General features: G+C 42.6%; 1 protein-coding gene across 2 annotated transcripts; it reads right to left on the bottom strand.

Annotated features, from left to right (window-relative positions):
* Positions 1 to 3,259: 3,259 nt before the first annotated feature.
* On the bottom strand, positions 3,260 to 9,927 carry LOC121807017. Of its 2 annotated transcripts, XM_042207201.1 has the most exons (5): positions 7,866 to 9,927; positions 7,600 to 7,762; positions 5,396 to 5,559; positions 4,621 to 4,879; positions 3,260 to 3,867 (listed from the first exon to the last, which is right to left on the bottom strand). In XM_042207201.1, the coding sequence occupies exons 1-3, from the start codon at positions 9,446 to 9,448 to the stop codon at positions 5,455 to 5,457; spliced, it is 1,851 nt and encodes a 616-aa protein (XP_042063135.1). In that variant the 5' UTR covers positions 9,449 to 9,927; the 3' UTR covers positions 3,260 to 3,867; positions 4,621 to 4,879; positions 5,396 to 5,454. The 2 variants fall into 2 exon arrangements, with proteins under 2 accessions (XP_042063135.1, XP_042063136.1); XM_042207202.1 differs by lacking the exons at positions 3,260 to 3,867; positions 4,621 to 4,879 and adding an exon at positions 5,144 to 5,161.
* Between the last annotated feature and the right edge of the window lie 10,923 nt (positions 9,928 to 20,850).

The following is a 20,850-nucleotide window of genomic DNA, read 5'->3' as shown; positions in this document are numbered from 1 at the left end:
CGGTTGGCGAATTGTCTTGACGAATACGGGCCACCGAGGATATATCCCATCTGCTAAATAGTATCCCCTACGGTACTGCGTTCTGTTGGCTACGAAGCTGATTTCTGGACCCTCCCCCCCGGCACTCATCATTGAAGAGAGGCGATGACTGAAGAACATTGATGTCGTTGTTCGAACCTGCAACACCGAAATACGCATGCCAGATCCGCAAACGGTAGTCAGCAACAGCTTCCAGAATTATCGATGGACCTTTGCTTTTGAAACCAGTAGTGAACTGGCCTTTCCACGCCACCGGACAGTTTTCCCACTCCCAATGCATGCAATCGATGCTTAGGCATCCCTGGGAAACCGTGAACCGAACCGTGCATATCTAGTAGTCTCTGGCACTCATCAGAGGTGGGCTTTTGTAGGAACTTCGGACCAAATATTTCCCGGATCCCCTTACAAAACTGCCTGAGCACCGTTAGGCTAGTTGTCTCACCCATCTGTAGGTATTCGTCGAACATATCAACCAGTCCGGCATAGGCAAGCTGCCTAATTGCAGCGGTGCATTTCTGAAAAGTAGACAGCCCGATTCGGCCAGTGAAATCACTCCGGAGGGTGAAGCACCGGTACCGCTCCGCCAAATTCGTCGCTATATATAATATGGTTGAAGAACCGTTGCGACATTCTGAATCGCCGACGGAAAATCTCGGGTGGATAACGGGGGTTATCCACAAAGTAGTCCGCCATTATACGCTGGTGCGCTCCGTTATGGTCTCGTTGGATGGTCCGACGACGAGTAATCGCACGAGAGATCGCGGCCTCCGCCAATTCCGCCGCGCGCACCGCATCCTCCTCGTCGGCTTGGTTCTGCACCTCTTGAATCAGAGAATTCCACCCGTCATTCCACAGAAAGTCCATTTTTAATACCAATTGAATCCACAAATTTTAGTGAGAGAAAGTATGAGTGAAGAGTTGGAATGGTGTGAAAATAATGAAGGGAACGAGGTGTATTTATAGGTAAATTAAATTGAATTTATACAAAAAATGAAAGAAATTTTTTTTCGTCTGGCGCGTCCTCGCACTCTTCTCGCCGGAAGGCCCCAAAAATTGCGTCCGCCTCGGGGCGGACGCTACCCGCACTATAGTTAGGCGGGGCGACGGCGGCATGGGGGTAGCCGGCGCGCCGCCCCCTGTAGTGGATGCCCTTATAAAAAATGACTCAATTTAGTTGGAACATTCCAAAATGAAATACGACTCAACTTAATTGGGAAGAAGATTGTACATCTAAAAAGAAAAAGGGGGAAAGGAAACAGAAAGGAAAAAAAAGGAGAAAAGTGAAAGGAAAATCAAAGAAAAGGTAAACAAAAATGGAAATTGCATATGGTTTTGTTGGGAAGTTGCGAGCATTCATTAAGCAACTTGCCAACAGGGGGATGCTGACTGGGAAACCTCTTCTCCACGAGGTCAGTTGCCGCCCTCCATTTAGCTAAGATTTTGTGCATCTGAGCCTAAGTTTGTTGACGCGCGAAGAAGGCGAGCCCGGTTGGCGACTTGCCAATAGGGGGGGATGCCGACTGGACCTCCTGGGCGACCCCCCTCGCTACCTGTTGTGCCCGCCTTTGACCAACCGGGCGAGTGCAGCGAGTAAACGATGGAAGGGACGGAAACTCCTAAACATCCTCGGGGAGGTCGTGGTAACCGCCGCCGCTGCTGTTGCTGTAATCACCGGCATAGTTCAGTCGCTGCTTCTTTGGCCAGCCATCATCGACACCTGCCCGAAACTTCTCGGAGTCCATCAGTACCTCATAGCAGTTCCAATAGGTGAACTTCTTATAAAGCCCGGGCACGGGGAAGGCTTTCTTCGCTATCCTTCTGCAGTCCTCGTCAGTTTGGCCACTGGTCTGCATGTGGAGGGCGTTGGTGTACAAGCCCGAAAATCGGGAGACCGCAGCCCTGATTCGGTCCCACCCCTTCCGGCACTCCTCCCCTCTGTGTGGCCTCCTCTCCGGGCAAAATGCCTTGTAGGCTGCTGATATTTAGCCCACAAGTTGATGATCCTCTGATTGTTCGAATGGAGGGGATCATCGCAAACACTAACCCAAGCCTTGGACAGAGCGACGTTCTCTGCATCCGTCCACTTCCTCCGTGCAGGGCTGTCGTCATCAGCCGGCTGCGACGACTCGCCGACCACCCTTTTGCCCTTCCCCTTGCCCTTCTTCTTCTTTGGTGCGCCCCGACCCCGCCCTACTCCCCCCGTTTGAACGAGAGTGTCCGCATCCTAGAGATCTATCCCCAACTCCTCTAAGGAGAAAGTCTCACACCCAGTGAACTGCGTCTCCGATGGGGTCGATGTGTGCGAAGAAGCAGTAAAAAAATCAAGACTGGGTTGCATCATCTCCCACCCCGGCATCATCTGCATCCCAGGTTGCATCCCCGGTACCCCAAGCCCGCCCTGCATCCCCTGCCATCCCGGCATACTACCCCTGGCTGCCATCCCGGGCATCATCTGCTGCCAAGGGTACATGTTGTAGTACCCGGCCATCGGACCCCATCCACCTCCCACGGGTACCGTGGGAGTTTGAGACCCGCTCGTCACTGGAGTAGACTCGTTGTTGCTTTATATTTTGCTTTATTGCTCTTGTACAGAAATTAAGTGAGAGAGAAAACTCGTTAAAACAAGCGGTGCGAATGAAAATGACGTGCAAATCGCGTATATATAGTGTTTCGAAAATTAAAAAAAAAGTGTTGGGCGATCGCTCACCGATCGCCCGCCTACAATGGCTGCCAGCCGATCGGCGAGCGCATCGGCCAGCGCTCACCGAAATTCTCACCGTTTTTCCGCTCGCCGCCTACAATGGTTCGGCTAGCAGACCGGCCAGCACCGGGAATCGACTAGCCAGTCCGCTAGCCTCCATTGGAGATGCTCTAAAAAAGATCGGTACAAAAGATCTATATAGCATTAAATTAGTATGCATAGGATCATTTTTATCTGACACTGCATGTCAAATTGCATTCAATATTAGATTTTAATTTTGTGAATTATCGTTTGCATTTTCAAAAATTATCTTATGAGATACTCGAAATATCTCCATCACAAAATACATTATAGTAGTTCAATTGTAATTTAAAATATATCCATCATATCAAAATAAATAGAGATGTATGCAGTTGAGTATAAATATAGATAACACCATTATCAAATGAACATGAATATACCTGCAGAAGTAAACATACAGAGAAAAGTTTTTTACTGTTAAATTTTGCACTCTAAACAATAGATTGATCCATATTATGTAAATTATTGATCAAAACAACAACGAATTCATCAAAGATAACCTAAATGCACAGCTTAGACAACAGAAAACTGTCTATATACAGACGCTGCAAAGCAGGAGTATGCATTATTTGCCAATGCTTAGCACGCAGGATGCAGCAATCAAAAAGCTCGTGAATCGCATAGCTGAATCTGTTGCATAACTTTGTTATATATACATCGTAAGGTTGTCAAATAGAGAGGATCCAACGAGCATGTGGATAAAAGTTAGCCTGAACGTACACTTGACAACAAAAACACAATTGTTAAAGTGTTTCAAGGCATGGTTGCCTTTCTTTACACTCTTCCTGTAAGTAAAAGCTCGTGGAACAAAAACAGTTACGAGCAAAATTGACAAAATATCTGGTCCTTACTGAGCATGAGTGACAGCTAAGTTTTCACACATGGAGCCCTTTAAGAAATGGAGTCAGATCCAAACAACAGTTGAAGGAGACTGTAGTTCACTTCTTCAAAACCTTATGAGAGAAAATCCTCTTGGAATAAGGGGTATTCCTTGAGATCATCTTGTAGGATTCAATTGCATTAACTAGAGAACTATGTAGAGACCCCTGCTTGCAACAGAAAAATAAGTGGCTTTGTCAAGAATATCCGATATATGAGTACTTTCATTAAGCAAAAATAATGCCCAAGTGAACGTGAAATCAGATGCATAAAAAAACAGGCCTAAAGTAATCAAATATATTCATCAAAGATATGTAAAACTAATCCTCATTTTTGCTACATATAGCAACTGAAGTAGCTAGTTTAGCTCTAGTGCATGAAATAGAGTGAAAATTTGGTTGCAGTGCCAAGAAGACCTCTCATCTTCCACTTCTTTAACTCATTAGGAGCACCATAGTGGAACCACTTATATGGAAACATGTGCTAAATGTTTAAATCAATAACTAGAATACTTCTAGTAGAGAAAAATAGAGAGGATTCTAGTTGAACATTTTTAGATATGGTTCACTTATAAACTGACGACAAATAAAACCAATGAGGTAAAAATATGATTTAGAGAGATAAAGAACAAAACAGTTTCGAAGAAGAAATTTGCAGCAATTTCTTAGTGTAGAGGACCATCCCTTTTCCAGGGGTTGTTATCAATTGAGGTGTTGGATAAGAAGACATGGTAATACTCAACATATAAATATATCACATAAGTTAAGACCATCATATTATTTAACCAATATAATGTTACTTTCTACGATAAGTGCAAGTTACACGTGATGTATCAATTTGATTCCAACAAAAAACTTGCAGTCTGATGGAGAATCAATTAGCAAATTATTACCAGCAAGAGATGTCAGTGAAAAGCATACCTCAGTAACACGAAGAGCTGTTTGCACAACATAATTTGCATGAGGATCCTGAAGCAACTGCTCAAAGTAAGTGGCAGAGAGCAACTCATGGATGATCTTTGATCGTGTTTCATTGTTACATACCACTAGACACTTTTCAATCACATGGCTACTAAACTTTTGTCTGGATAGATTCACATAGTTACCCTCAAACTGACATGTCAACTTGGATGTTGCAGATGGGATCTTAAGTTCCAAAATGAACTGAACCACATAATTTCTGCACATAACAAGATAAAGGACTTAGGAAATATGGTTTGTGTGTAAAGATTACAAGTACTGAAAACAACGCCAATCAACTATGGCTATAGTAGTAAATGTTTTTAATAGTGCTGTTCAATCAACTAGAATTAAACTTAAAAAGGTGGATGAGAGAGACACAGAGAGAGAGAGATCAACAATTATCAATACCATACAATAATCAATATCAAGAAAAAGGAAGTATCATCAATCACCTACAGATAATACAGAAATATGAGAGACCCCTGCTCTCTGATTTGGCCTGGAAAAGTAGTTTCAGTTATTAACTCAACTTAAAAATCACTTCAGCATTTTACTCCAACAAGATTCCTAAGCTTGTGAATGAAGCACATAGTTCAATCAGGAAGCTAAATATGATAACAAAATTTCTTGCCTTCTTGGTAATGTTTTGCTCTAGTACATAATGTCATAGTGTTCCAGCAAACACTACTTATGAAACTAGAAATTAAAATCCAAAATCCAAGGACTTGATTACCCGAATGCATCTTGAGCAAGTAGGAGCCCATTTGCTGAAATCTCAGCAACCAAATTTTCTCAAAATTCTCCTGTGGAAGAACTGATGCAACGCTGCAGAACACAACACCCATGCTGATGCATCGCAATATCCACACAGTACTTTGCAGCAGCAACAAAAATGAACTGCAAATGTGATTCATATTGTCAAAATAAGTTTTTTATGAGTAAGCCAAAAAACATTGAAGAATGCAAGTTTAATATTTCCTATTGGTAGTAACCTTTTACAACATTAAAAGGTTCAGGAAGATTAATGCTGGAACATGTGGGGAAATCTTTATTCCATTAACACATAATTTTCATAAGAAATTTGAAATACAGCCACAATCTAGTAATACTATTTTACAACTACAAGCCACTGATGGGAATAAATCAAATGCATAACAACTAGAGCAGATGTAAAAAAAAACCTTGCACTTTGATCCCTTTCTAACAAGTAACTAATATGACTGATGTTGAAGTCCTCTCGGAGTGGAATGCAGATGAGAGACAGTAGATTACCACTCTAAACGCATAAATGAGCTCAGAGTTTTCTACGTAGAGCAACCAGTCCTTAAGCATAATGAGCAGAAGAACATGACACATCTCAAATGACTTCCAGTATCAATTTACCATTCCATTAAACCATGACTCATTGTTGGAGAGATTTCTATTTATAAACTTAAGTCTTTCTACTAGATAACCATGCTTACCTTAGTTGATACCAATATGAGAGAAACCTTCCTACACATTTAAAACCATACAAGTTTTAATATTCCTCCACATCTTCTGGAAACATGTGATGTGCAAAGAGCCAAAATTAGCTTCTACCTAATAGCACAGTGAACATTTAAGCCCTCCTGTTATTTTGTGGCACTTGAAGCAGATGCTAGCTCACGATGATTAGTAAGTTTAATTTTGGCACCATAATCTGAACAGTTTTAGCAGTTAATTAGAAGCATAACACACGACAGCGGTCTTCTTTAAGGGAAGGACACAATGCTTAAGAGAAGGTAATTCCAGGACCCAGGTAATGAAGAAGAAATCCTATGACGGAAAGTCCTGGATAGAAAGATCAAATCACGTCGCTAAAAGGACATTTGTGTCAGAGAAACATAAAAAAATTCTCAAGTTGAAGAGGACAAGAAAATTCAAGAAAAAGAAATAACATTAAATTAATTTCTGGTTTTAAAAAAGAATTCCTAACAAGGAAAGTGTATGAAACTTGAAAGTAACTGAGCAAAGTTCAAAGCATTGTTAACTTGTAGCAGTTTAGCATAAAAGAAACTAGATGCATGCTTCAGGAGTAGATGGTTATTAGTTTCAATGCTTTACATAAGGTGTAAGTAGCCAACAGACCATTTATTCATATTAAAATTCAGAAACTTCTAAATATTACTACAAAATCTTCTACTAGGCCAGTGAATCATATTGAAAAGAGGATGAAACTACATCTCATTTCCACATCTGAATTAGTGATATCCAGACAGCATCATAATAAGCATATACTGCCTCCGTCCCACAAGAATATGCACTCTTTCCTTTTTAATCCGTCCCACAAGAATATGCACTTTCTAATTTTGGAAACTCTTTTCTCTCTATTGAGATGGAACCATTCTCCACTAACAATATTTTAATTACTTCTTCTCTCTACCTCTCTCTTACTTCACCAATTTTGCATTAAAACCCGTGTCGAACCTAAAGTGCATATTCTTTGGGGACTGGAGGGAGTACATCTCAAATGGATATTGAGAGTAAAAATTCTGTGGATTAATGTTTTGAAAAGATGGCATAGAGTAAATTGATCAGAAAATGTTAGTGTAACAACAGATGTTAATCAGGCTTGTATTAGTGGAATAGTGGTATTTGAAGTTCTCTAAGGAATTTATTGACTGGAAATGACGATCAAATTAAAAATGGATGTTAATCATCTAGCTTAATTGCAGTTGTCTTGTTCCTAGTACTAATATGACTGACGGTTAAGACATACTCCTACATATACTCCTACATAAGAAGAATTTATCACAAAGTGGTGTAGAAAAACAAGCTACATACAGCATACAGCAAACACTCAGCTGACACTTAACTTATAATGGTGACCTGATAAGACATAAAAGAAAGCAAAATAAAATGAACCCATTACATCATGCAAAAACTTTGTTAGGAAATATTTAGAAGAGTAGTTACCTTACTATCTTCTGCAGTAAAGCATTGCAAGCACCGCTGAACAACATGATTACCATTTAAGTCCTTGATAAGTACAAGGAAACCAGGTTCAAGAGCTGAACTAATAAGTGATATTTGCTGTCTTGTTTTAAGTGTCTCGATTAATTTCTGGACCACCCGAGTGCTGATAAAAAAAACAATAAAGAGCTTGAAATAACAAGTTATATATGGCATCTTCTTTAGATGTCTACAATCAGGCAAAAAAGCAAGACATGATGAAAACGCACCCATGTGTATTCAGAGAGATCCTAACAAGCTCCCCTGGCTCCTCAGTCACCCGCAACAATATGTGTGTTTTCTGCTCTTCATTGCACACTTCCAACAATTTTTGCATGAGATAATTTCCAAATGGATTAACCATGAGCTCAAGAACATGGTCAATTATCTCATTGAATATTATCTGCACATCTTGAGAAGTTCCTTCTTCAAATATCTTTTGCAAAAATCGACAACCATGCTGATCCTTTGCAATGTCGTATATGTATCCCTGAGCGTCTGTGATGGAAATACCCTTTAAAGGCAAGGAGAAAGGACAGACCATCCCTGGACCGTAGCAAACATCGCGGACTGCAGCAGCATGGTGACCGCCATTTAGCTGCAACCTCTCTCGAGGCTTCTCAGCAGCATTCTTATGATGGTGAAGACCCCTCAAATGTGTGTGCCCTCTATCCATTCCATTAGTAACACCCTCGCCCTGAATGATCAAACTATCCTCGCTGGTAAAGGCATCGATACCCCCTTGAGGCACTCTAACATGGAGAGGCACCTTGTTTCGTCCATTAGGTACTGATGGTTGGTACTGAAGAACATTTTCTTCACCATAACAAGGAAGAATGCGTGTCAACTGAACCACATTAGGTGAGTATAAAGTATCCCTTCCTTCAACCAGATTTACTCCATTCCGTGAAGCACAGCGAAAAGCATCACCAACTGGAGTCCTTTTTAAACCCGAGGACACACCCGGTACCACGAACCCCAGAGGGTAACTTCCATCTCCAAATACATTACCTCCAAAATCCGGCGGGGAAAACATCCCATCAAACAGACCAGGTGAATAATGCAGATTACCACTCTGATCATGCTGCATTTCCAGAAATGCAGAACCATTCTCACCCTGAATCCTATAATGCCCTTCAGCACTGGAGAGGCTAAATCCCCCATGCCCCCAAAACCCCTTTCTAAGATCCTCATACACTTCATATCTCTTGAAATTTATCCCCTCGCAGGATTCGATGCCATTAGGGAACTCCTCTTCGTTAACATACATTTTACTGAAATTTTCCGACAAATTGAAATCACCAAACAGTTTGTTCTCATCGACCATCCTGAAATCCGGCCAGAATCCATCCCCGGAGACCGACTGGGGTCTCAGATCCTCGAAATGCGATCCAATCTCATACAAGGAGGGCACGCCACCATGGAACAGGCTCGAAGAAGAACCATCGGTAGGTTTCACAGAAAATCCACTAACAGGGGAAGACTCACGCGCATAGTTGCGCCCAAAGAGCTCATCACCATCACCATACATACCATGAACATGACTCTCGCAATAGTCATGGCCATTCATTTTCTGCTGAACCACACATGATGCATGACCATGACCATGGCCATAAGGAAAACCATAACCACGGCCATGATCGACATGATTACTATTGTTATGCTGATGACCATGTGCATCGATGTGTGCGGATTGAAGATTAAATGATGATGCTGCATGAGAGATCTTACCCAGTAACATTTCCAGCTCATTATCATCGTCTTCCTTCATATTTTCTGCACCCTTCTGATGAATCTTCACTCGCTCAAACATCAATTAACAACACACACAGACACACACAACAAGCGCTACTAAAACACACACAAACAAATCCGAATTTTTTTTATAGAAAAAGTACAACAGTGGATTGCACAACAAATCAAAAAAGCACAATGATCTGAATACAAACATCAAAACGGAAAATCGTGAGATTAGCGATTTTCAGCATCGAGTGTGACATTTATAGAAAGTGAGACAGTGGTGAGATGTGAGATTTCAAATGGCTTTCATTTTGTTTCCGTTTCAGAAACCGAAAAAAAATGAACCCAAAAAGAAGCGATTTTCCTTGTCTACTTTTCTTTATTTCTTCTTTGAGATCGTTTTGGTTTTGGGGTTAATTTCTGGAACAGAGTTGGTGTAGCAAGGAAATATGAATGGATTCATGCTATTAAAGCTGCAGAAAAGGGACGCTCTCTCTCCCCTCTCACTCTGTTTCTCTCTCTCCTGACTCACACATACACAGGCGCACTACACTCTTTCACTTTCAGTTTTTTCCATCTAACGTTGTGCATGCTAATCCCCAAATCGTCTCTTTCTTTATACCGGACCTGAAGTTATGTCAAAAAATTTTTGACATTTTTCTTAGTTACGGTATGTTTTTGCCAAACAAAACTATCATGCAAACGAAATATTTAGTTATTGAAACGACATTATTTAATACATAGTCAATTTATAAAGTTACGAAAAAAAATTCAGAACCATATCATGAATTTTTTACTATGGTCATAAGTAAAAAAACATATCAAAATTGACCATTTTATAAAGTTATGAAAAAAAATCATAATTTGACCAAACTTTATATAGGGGCGTGATCTTATGCACGTCATTTTATATATGAATATTTTTTTTGCCATTTGCCCATAAATCAAAATACAAATAGTAAAAAACGGAAATTTGTACCGAAATTTGGTCAAATTTAAGAATATAGTAAATGATAATTGTTCATGTTAGTACTATTTGTCAAAAACTAAGGAGTAAGTATTTTTTATTTTCTCACTTATATATTTTTATTTCTTATTTTACTTAATCTAAAAGCATTCATTTTTTAATTTTTATGTAAAAAAGAAATATTTCTAACACCAAAAATATGGTGATGATATGAAACACAAATAGATCTGGATATACATTAAAGTGGAACGAAAATGTGGTAATGATATGAAATATAGTTAGATCTAGATATATATCAAAATAATTTGAATTACTACTATATAAAAGTGCGCACACAAAATGTTCAAGCGATCAGTACTGACGACTTTCTATTCACTCTCGATTGAGAGATCTTCATTTGTTTTTCACTAAAATGCCAAAATTGGTCATGAACATATGTCTATTTTATTATTTTGTTCATAGAATTTATCTTTTAGTTTTTTCATCCTGAACATTTTAAATCGGATCACAATTAGTCATACACTAACTGTTCCGTTAGTTTTTAACGGTCAATGGATTTAGTCCCGATTTTGACCAAATTAAGCTATTAATTATAATTTTTTATTATTTTAAAATTAAAATCTTACATTCTAAATTATTTATTCTAAATATATGAAATGAATTTAAGATTATGGTTCACTGCCAAATCGCGTTTCCAGTGAGTGTATTTCATCTCCTTCCTTCCTCTCATCGCGTTTCCCACTTTTATTTCATCTTCTATTGGAATCTTGAATTTAAGATGTCCGGTCAACGAAGTTTAACCAATAATAAATGTGACGAGACATTTAATTTTTGAAAATTAAATGATATAGCGTTGATCTACGTTATGCGTAGATGACCGTAGTATATTCACTTTCTCAAATCCGATTCCCGGTGAGTGAGAAATAGTGGATAAAAGTTGGTCACATTGTAGCTTTTGATAAAGCTGTGAGTTGAAACTGTATGGAGTAATTAACTAGTGTAATAAAGTGCATGATCAGCAGCATGATCAACTCAGCCTGAAAAAAAAGTTAGATTCACTTTTATTTTTGACATGCTGCGCCTTGATCAGCAGCATGATCAACTCGGCCTGCTGCGCCTTAAGCGATGGCTTGATCAGTGTCTTGATCAAGTCGCTTCACGAAGTCCACATGTGACGGTTGAACTAGGGCGTGTACATCGTCTAGATTCAACGTCGACCACTCCAGCTTTCAAATTCGTAACGGCCGGCGGTTACTGCCCCACCATAATGAGCCATGATGACAACCATCAAGGCTGAGTTGACCCCTGCAGTGGACTAGGACTATAAATAGGCTAGTCATTCCATGCATCTAAAAAAAATACAACATTCACAAAGCATATAGCATCATAAGCTCTCTCCCTCTCCTGCATTGTTTTTTCTGTCGAAAGCTCTGCCCTCTCATCCATCCAGTTCGCCGAAGCTCTGTTGATTGCGGTGCTGCTTCACCAGAGACGTAGCCGTTTTATCTTTGGGGACGACACGCCAAACCGAGAGCACTACCGGGGCGTATCTCGTCTTGCGGAAAGAGGCCTCCTCGACTCGGCTAAACACTTTTACGGTCTTATTGTTTCGTTTTTTCAATTGTAATTTCGGTTTAGTTCGTTCTTTTGTATTCCTTCTTTGGGTTGTATTACGCTCGACCTTTATCTCTTGTTTGAAGTATAATCCCAACATCTTCTTCCTTCCTCTCATTTTTCAGTAGGTAAAAACGAAGAACCGTAGTTATGGAGCGTTCGACTTTCAGCAAATGGTCCAGCGAGAGTGGCGGCGGTCAACGTGAAGAAATTAGAAAATTGAGTTTTTTATTTGATATGAAAAAATTTATGTGCATAAAATAAGAAAAAAAAAACGATACAGCTGTATTTGCGACTTGCGAACAATTCTTTTTGTATTATTATATACTCATTCCATTTAATAACAATAGTTTCGGATACATATTTTAATATTAAATTGATAAATAAAAACGAGAGACATAGATATTACTTATTAAATAAAATTAAGGAACGGCTAAAATGTGATAAAATTTAAGGGACGGAATAAAGAATAATTTAGAATTCATAACATAAATTTCTTATTAATTTATAATTTAGAATTCATAACATAAATTTCTTATTAATTTTATTTATTACTATTACATTATACTATTAGTAATAAAAAAGTAGTGAATGCATATGATACGTATATACTCCTAGATTATAAATTGGAGAGTATATTTTATCTTATTTTTATTTTTGTGGTTATTTATTAAATCAAAAATACTATTGAAGCATCGTTGTTGAATAAGCCAGAAGAATAAACAATAATTGCAAATATAACCAACCCATGAGAACAGTCTATTCGGTTCCTGATTAATCTAACTCAAATTACTACACGCTAATCGGGTTAAAAAAATGTATAGCACTGCCCTACAAATTTGTAGTGGTATTAGGTAAATTCACAGATTTCAGGCATTGACATTTCTACTTATTGGTCACAAATATTTTCACTGACGTTCAACATGATATGAAAACATATTAAAAATAAAAGTTTTGATGTTGGGCTACACAACATGAGTATGAAAATATATTTAAAAATTTATTTTGATGTTGATGGACTTGATCACGGCCCAACATGCGATGGGAATATCGGTTTGGCGGTTGGACAGATCCTGAAAGTTTCGATACGTTACGCCAGCTGGTGCGAAAACTTCGCCGTCGGCGCATGTTAGTCTCAGCCCCTCATCTGAGCTCCAACCTTTTCTTCGTTATCGAAAGCTTTCTTCTTTTGAGTGAATCAAAGTTTGTTGCATTTTGATGGGGTACGAACTAAACAAGTCCAACAGCAGTGACGGCCCATCAGCCCAAAGCCCAAGGAAGAGTATGAGTTCGGCATTACCAAAGAGTTCGGAGGAGTTCGGCATTACCAAAGAGTTCGGCCTCAGCCTACAGCTCGGTAAAAGCCAACCAATCAAGCTCTGCTCTTAGGTCGGCATCAAGCTCTACTCTCAGATCGGCAACCAAAGCAGTTCGGTCTCAGTAAGAGTTCGGCCTCAGCCTACAGCTCGGCAAAAGCCAACCAATCAAGCTCTGCTCTTAGGACGGCATCAAGCTCTACTCTCAGATCGGGAACCAAAGCAGTTCGGTCTCAGTTTTCGACCGAACAAGGAGTTAGTGGACCCATGCAGGATTTCCACAACTTCCAACACACCCACTACCACGTGGCGTCAACTCAGGCCACGATCTTAGGCCATGACCTACACGACCTCCACGACCTAGAGTGATGATGTAAGCCACGATCTTAGTTCAATGTATAAATAGAACTTAGATCTGGTAGAAAGGGGTAAGAATCTCTCTAGAGAAATAATCATATAGCAAGTCTGTGTTGTAAGCTGTAATTCGCAGATCAAGCAATACAAACCTGCCCCCGTTTCTCCCCGTGGACGTAGATTTACCTCAGTAAATCGAACCACGTAAAATTCTCTGTGTCGTAATTTATTTTTACGAGCATTCATCATCATTGAAAATTCGCGGAATCATCACTGGCGCCGTCTGTGGGAAACAGAGAACCAAATTTGTGATAAAGCGAATTTTTGACCATTTTTTCAACCCAAAAAATGCATACCAGATCGCAGAGTACCCGTATTCCTGCCCGTGAGAACCAGGAGGAAGCCAATCCATCCCATAGGTCTGGAAAACAGCCTAGGGATAAATCCACCACCAGTTCTCATGGCGGAGGAACAAGCCGCTCCAAAAGCCGTCACACCGAGTCTTCCCAGCAGCCCGATTTGAACGAGGCTGTCAAGCTGTTTTTGGCTGAAAAGCAGGAGGAATTCTTAACCTTCCTGCAGAGAAGCCAAAAGCAGCCGGAGGCGAAAACGGCGGATTCTCCCTCTCCCTCCATACGAGACAGTCACTACCGCAGTAGTATCATGTCTTCCAGAAGAAAGAATCCTCGGTACCGGAATCACAGGAGAACTCCATCTCCTCCATACCGAAGAAATGTCGGGTTCGCCATGTACGGAGCATTGAGGACTCCGTTCTCGGACGATATTACCCGAACTTCCCTACCACAGAACTACCGAACTCCGTCGATAACCTATGACGGACTCGTGGATCCTCATGATTTCTTGGGACGCTATCAATATAACATGGCGAACCAGGGTCTCAACGAGGTCCACATGTGCAAGCTGTTTCCCGAGCTGCTTATCGGGAACGCAAGAAGGTGGTTCGATAGCCTCCCCCAAGGCAGCATTAGATCCTACCGAGATCTAATGGATGCTTTCCACAGGAGGTTCTTTCAGAAAGCGGAAGCCCGGATCACTTCGGCTCAGCTGCTTTCTATACGTCAAGGTCGCGACGAAAAGATCAGCGATTTTATGACGAGATCCCACAAGGAATGCCTACAAGTAGATAATCTCAATGATCTACTTGTCATTTCGGCATTCCAAAATGGAATCCTGCCCGGAGCTCTCTACAGAAAGCTCGTGGAGTGCGGTCCGCAAACAGCTCAAGAGATGTGGGACATTGCGGACAAGTTTTCTCGTGCCGATGAGGCAGACCGTCGAAAACGGTCTTTAGACAGCTCATCTAGAGAAGACAAAAAGAAGCCCGGTCATAGCGATCAGAGGCATCCTCGCCGAACACCTTCTCCACTAAAGGAGAGATAGCGGTCATCCGAGGTGATCGAAAAAGAGCAAGTGTCTTCGCAGATTGCGCTTAAAAGTGCCGAGCAATCAGTTCGGCACCATCAAGCATAGCAATCACAGCAGCCGGAATCGGAGGCCGGCGAAATGACCGAAGTCACACCGGAGCCGAACTCGATGGTGTACGGCACTGAAGCCGTGATTCGGTTGAGATCGGCATATCCAGTCCCCGAACTCAATTTCTCCTCAGAAATGAATGGTGACGGACTGAGAGCCGAACTAGATCTTGCCGAAGAAATAAGAGAATTGGCCTGCCTAAAAGCAGCCAAGTACAAGGAGCAAGTAGCCCGGTATTATAACCAAAGGGTGAAAAAGCTGCAATTTCAAGTGGGAGATCTCATCTTGAGAAACAACGAAGTAAGCCGAGCAGAAAAGCTGGGCGAACTCGAACCCACATGGGAAGGTCCACATCGGGTGTCAGAAGTCCTCGGCAAAGGGTCTTGCAAATTGACTCACGTCAGGAGCACAAGTACCCCGAACATGGTACGTTTCCAACCTCAAAAAGTTCCATTTGTAAGAGACAGTCCGGTCAGTCAGTCTTATGTGTTTTCTTTGTTTTTTACTTGTTCTTGTCTCTACGTGCGTTGTGTCTGTCTATGTGAGTGTCGTCTCTTACAAATATAACTGAGGTATCTCGTTCTTCAAAGGCTGATCCCCTTCTTAGAACATATACAAGCTAAACGATTGTGAGTCAAAGCTTCTAAAGAGGATACAAGACCACAGGTCAGCTTAAACAAGCAGTTCGTCCGAAACGAGCTGCAACAAGCCAACGATTGTGCGTCAAAGCTTCTAAAGAGGATACAAGACCACAGTTCAGCTTAAACAAGCAGTTCGTCCGAAACGAGCTGCAACAAGCCAACGATTGTGCGTCAAAGCTTCTAAAGAGGATACAAGACCACAATTCAGCTTAAACAAGCAGTTCGTCCGAAACGAGCTGCAACAAGCCAAAGATTGTGTGTCAAAGCTTCTAAAGAGGATACAAGACCACAATTTTGCTTAAGAATCAAGCACTTCGTCTGAAACGAACTGCAACAAAAGTCCGATTCTCGCGATAAAACTTGCCTGAATTAGGACAAGGGAAAGTCCAATCCATGCGATAAAACTCGCCGAATTAGGACGACCAAGTTCGGTCAAAACAGTTTACCTCATAAGACCGAGGACGACCATGTCTAGTCAAAGAGGTTTACTGCATAAGACCACTTCGGTTAACTGGGAAAGTCCGATCCACGCGATAAAACTCGCCGAATTAGGACAAGGGAAAGTTCGATCCCGGCGACAAAAATCGCCAAATTAGAACACAGACTAAAGACGAGTCCGGTCAAAAGATGTTTATTTCATCAGACCAAAGACGAGTCCGGTCAAAGATGTTTATTTCATCAGACCAAAGACGAGTCCGGTCAAAGATGTTTATTTCATCAGACTAAAGACGAGTCCGGTCAAAGATGTTTATTTCATCAGACTAAAGACGAGTCCGGTCAAAAGATGTTTATTTCATCAGACCAAAGACGATTCCGGTCAAAGATGTTTATTTCATCAGACCAAAGACGAGTCCGGTCAAAGATGTTTATTTCATCAGACCAAAGACGAGTCCGGTCAAAGATGTTTATTTCATCAGACCAAAGACGAGTCCGGTCAAAGATGTTTATTTCATCAGACCAAAGACGAGTCCGGTCAAAGATGTTTATTTCATCAGACCAAAGACGAGTCCGGTCAAAGATGTTTATTTCATCAGACCAAAGACGAGTCCGGTCAAAGATGTTTATTTCATCAGACCAAAGACGAGTCCGGTCAAAGAAGTTTACTTCATAAGATCAAGGACCAAGTCCGGTCAAAGAAGTTTACTTCATAAGACCGAGGACAAGTACGATGAAATTTTTTCGCTAAGCTGTAAATACACAGTGTTAGAAGCGAAAACAAAAACAAAATTTCATTTTCAAATCTTGTTCGGCACACAACTCCGCTACCCTACAAGATGGCGTTACGCTATTACAAAGGACTATTCTACTGTCCAGGGTTGCTAAAGTTGAGCCATCTATTCACAAAATCCTCGTGAAGCTGAGTTCGGGCGTTCCAGGCAGCTGCAGAATAAGCAGGTCGACGAGATGCTCTAATCGACCTGCCACCTCTTCTCTGAGCCCGGGAAGCCCTAGCACCTCGGCGGCGAAGAGTCTCTTCACGAAGCATTTGTTGATCTTGCTCACTCATAATCACAGCTCCTCTACGAACTTCAGCCTGTTCTCGTCTTGACGTTTCCGGCTGTTCCAGAGTTCGTTGCTGACTTGGAGTACGGTTTTGAGCAAGTGAATCAAAGGTTTGATCTGGAGTGCGAGCATCTGTTGGCACGATATGCCGAAGGAATCTTTCTATGGAGGGGCGCCGAGAAAGAACAATGTTGTACCGAGAAGCCCAGCGCCGCAATGATGTCACGACTTGTTGGCAAGCCGAGCTCTCCAGCGCATTGTTCCTCCGGAGTACATTATATTCCTCCCACAGTTCGTCAACTCGACTCTGAACATCTGATATGGTCATTCCCCCGCGCACACGGATGTAATCCTCGTACGCAGTCCTCTCAGCAATGGTCGTATTCAGCTCGGCCTCCAGATCATTCTTATCGGACTCTAAGTCCTTATTATCGGCATCCAGCTTCACTAAACGAGCCAGAAGCTCGTCATTCTTCGTCTGATCGGCTATAGCTCTTTTCTCAGCTTCGTCTAAAGCCGAAGAATACAGCCGCTTCCAGTGAAGTACCTCCAGCTCCTTGAGAGTTAAGAATACAAAGCAGCTACGTCAGTTCGGCATCTCAGCTTACCGAGCAGGTAGTAAACCACAGCAGGAGTAAGAGAGTACGAAAGGCTATACGAAGACACAAGAGCAGAAAGAAGAATTTTTTCATTCATAAGAAAAAAAATTTTTCTATACAAGGAGGGCTTCAAGGCCATTTTACACAAAGGAAGAAACTAAACTAGGAGAAGGGAGACGAAATCATACTTCGCTAGCTTCGTCTCCACCTTCTCGGTGAGGTTCAGCTTCCTTCTCCTTATCTGCTTCAGCTTCAGCCTCTGCCTCCTTGCTCTCCCCAGCCTGCTCGGCGCCACCGTAGCCGATCTGCTGCGTCTCCTGATCGGCTTCCTTCTCCGGATGCCCGGCTCGCTCGACTTCGGCCTCCCGCTCCAGCGGCTCGGCCTCACCCTCTCCGTTGTAAGTCGAAGCGGGTGAAACGGGTCCCACGGAGGCAAAGATAGCCTCCAGGTTCTCGTCCCGATCAGCTCGACAACTCCGGACTCGGTCTGCAGAAAGCAGGACCGAAGATGAAGCGAGCTCCTCAAGGAGCGGCAGATTCTGAAGCCGAGCTGCTATCTCTCGGCTGTACAGAGGCAGCACGACGTCGGCCCCCTGCTCGCCCTTATCGGCAATTAGCCTTACCAGACTACCGACAAAAGCCGAGAACTGGCTACTCAAAAAGAGTTTCTCCGTGTAAACACGGAGAGCCTCCCCCTGGGCAACCACGGCGGCAGCATCACTCCGTTTCGTCTGCTCTCGCTGGATGACGAGCTGGTTTTTGGCAAACTGAGCTTCATCCTGGGCCGAAATCCTAGCAGCTCTGGCTTTCTCAAAGTTTGCCTCGGCCTGCTCGGCCCGGTGACAAGCAGCCGCCAATTTCCTCTGCATCTCAGCATAGTCGTTGGACGCTTTGGAGAGTTCGACGGCGACGAGCTTGGAGAGCATATCGTTCCTCTGAAAATGGATAAGGAAAAAAGTCAACAGAGGGCACCAAAAATACAGGACAGAAGCCAAGCCAAAGAATCAAGAAGACAATTCACCTCGGCGAAGTCCGTGGGCCATAAAAATGGCTCACAGATATGCTCCGAAGGAGGCGCCAAGACCACGTCTTTCTCTGGCGCTCTCGGGGGCTTCTGGGTCCTCCCCTTCCTACTTGCCGAAGTCGACTCCGGCTTCTTTGGACCCGAAGAGGTCTTTTGCCTCTTCGGATTCTTCTCGGCATCAGGCGCCGAGCTGGTAGCCTTCTCTTTCTCCGGCTCCTCAAGCTCGGAGGACTTTCGGATAGCCTTATTCAGCATGAACACTGCCAAAAAGCAAGAAAACAAGGTTAGTTTTCTTCGTTAAAGCAGTAGAGCATAAAGATAAAGAGAAATCCTCACCCTCGGCCTCTTCGTCCGAAGACGAGATATTGAACACGAGGTCGCCCTTGACGAGCTCAGTTTCCGAATACTGTTTCCTAATCATAGGAATCTTATTGAGCTCGCCCTCGAGCTCGGCCAACGGTTCTAACCGAGGATGGGGAATCACGGACTTCGGCCTTCTCCAAGGAAAGCCCGGAGCCGAAGTCCTATTATAAAAAAAGAAACGGTTTTGCCATTTCGGCCACTTGGTTCTGCAGAAGGCCCTAAAAGGCTGTAAGGGGATCAAGTAAAACCAAGATCCCTTCCTTTTAAACTGGAAAAAATTAAGGATTGCCCTCAGAGACAGATCCTTATCTAGCCTACGCAGTTCGGCAGCAAAAGCCGATAAGTGCCTCCAAGAGTTCGGAGTCACCTGACCTAAAGGGAGTTGAAAAAAATCAAGAAGCTCTACAAAAGGTGGGGGAAGAGGAAAACGAAGCCCGCATTCTAAGCAGGCTTCGTAAACGGTGGCATAACCCTCCGGAGGGTCGTTAGCCCTATGATCATCGTCGGGAACCACCGCCTTCCCCCCAGGTAAAAAATATTTCTCGTGAAGGGATATCACAGTATCCTTACTCAAGATACTGTGAAAATACTCTACGGTCTTCTCCCCGGATTCTTTCCGGCTAGAAGACCCCTTATCCTCTTTCCTACCGCTACCCGACACCGAAGAAGAAGAAGAAGACATTTTTCTTACTTTTTGAAAGTGAAGAAAGTCTGAAGAAGCTCTTGAAAGCGGAAGAAAATTTCTCGAGAAAGAGAGAGTATAGAAGACGCAACAGCAAAGGTGTTCAAATGAGGAAGAAAGAGCATATTTATCAGATTCGGCGAAGATTTCAAAATCGTCGCACCGTTTCGAATCCCACCTTTTCAGGATTCAACGGCCGGATTTTACTGTCGCATTTAATGCAGTCACATGCAAGGCATGTCCCCTGACGTCAGCCTCCCCCGTACTTTTATCCAGAATACCGAAGTGACTCGCTTCGCCGAAGTGATTCACTTCGTCTTTCGGGGGGGGTAGTGATGGGGTACGAACTAAACAAGCCCAACAGCAGTGACGGCCCATCAGCCCAAAGCCCAAGGAAGAGTATGAGTTCGGCATTACCAAAGAGTTCGGAGGAGTTCGGCATTACCAAAGAGTTCGGCCTCAGCCTACAGCTCGGTAAAAGCCAACCAATCAAGCTCTGCTCTTAGGTCGGCATCAAGCTCTACTCTCAGATCGGCAACCAAAGCAGTTCGGTCTCAGTAAGAGTTCGGCCTCAGCCTACAGCTCGGCAAAAGCCAACCAATCAAGCTCTGCTCTTAGGACGGCATCAAGCTCTACTCTCAGATCGGGAACCAAAGCAGTTCGGTCTCAGTTTTCGACCGAACAAGGAGTTAGTGGACCCATGCAGGATTTCCACAACTTCCAACACACCCACTACCACGTGGCGTCAACTCAGGCCACGATCTTAGGCCATGACCTACACGACCTCCACGACCTAGAGTGATGATGTAAGCCACGATCTTAGTTCAATGTATAAATAGAACTTAGATCTGGTAGAAAGGGGTAAGAATCTCTCTAGAGAAATAATCATATAGCAAGTCTGTGTTGTAAGCTGTAATT

The sequence above is a fragment of the Salvia splendens genome, chromosome 6 (assembly GCF_004379255.2).
Source record: "Salvia splendens isolate huo1 chromosome 6, SspV2, whole genome shotgun sequence".
Classification (NCBI taxonomy): Eukaryota; Viridiplantae; Streptophyta; class Magnoliopsida; order Lamiales; family Lamiaceae; genus Salvia; species Salvia splendens.
The sequence above is the reverse complement of the archived record's forward strand: the minus strand, read 5'-3'. Positions and strand labels throughout refer to the sequence as shown.

Bases quoted from the DNA above. Each gene is read 5' to 3' on its own strand.
- LOC121807017 (XM_042207201.1), bottom strand. From the start codon at position 9,448: ATGTTTGAGCGAGTGAAGATTCATCAGAAGGGTGCAGAAAATATGAAG. The intron at 7,763-7,865 runs GTGCGTTTTCAT...TTTTTTTATCAG, and splicing joins ATCTCTCTGAATACACATGG to CACTCGGGTGGTCCAGAAAT. The intron at 5,560-7,599 runs GTAACTACTCTT...TCACATTTGCAG, and splicing joins TTACTGCAGAAGATAGTAAG to TTCATTTTTGTTGCTGCTGC.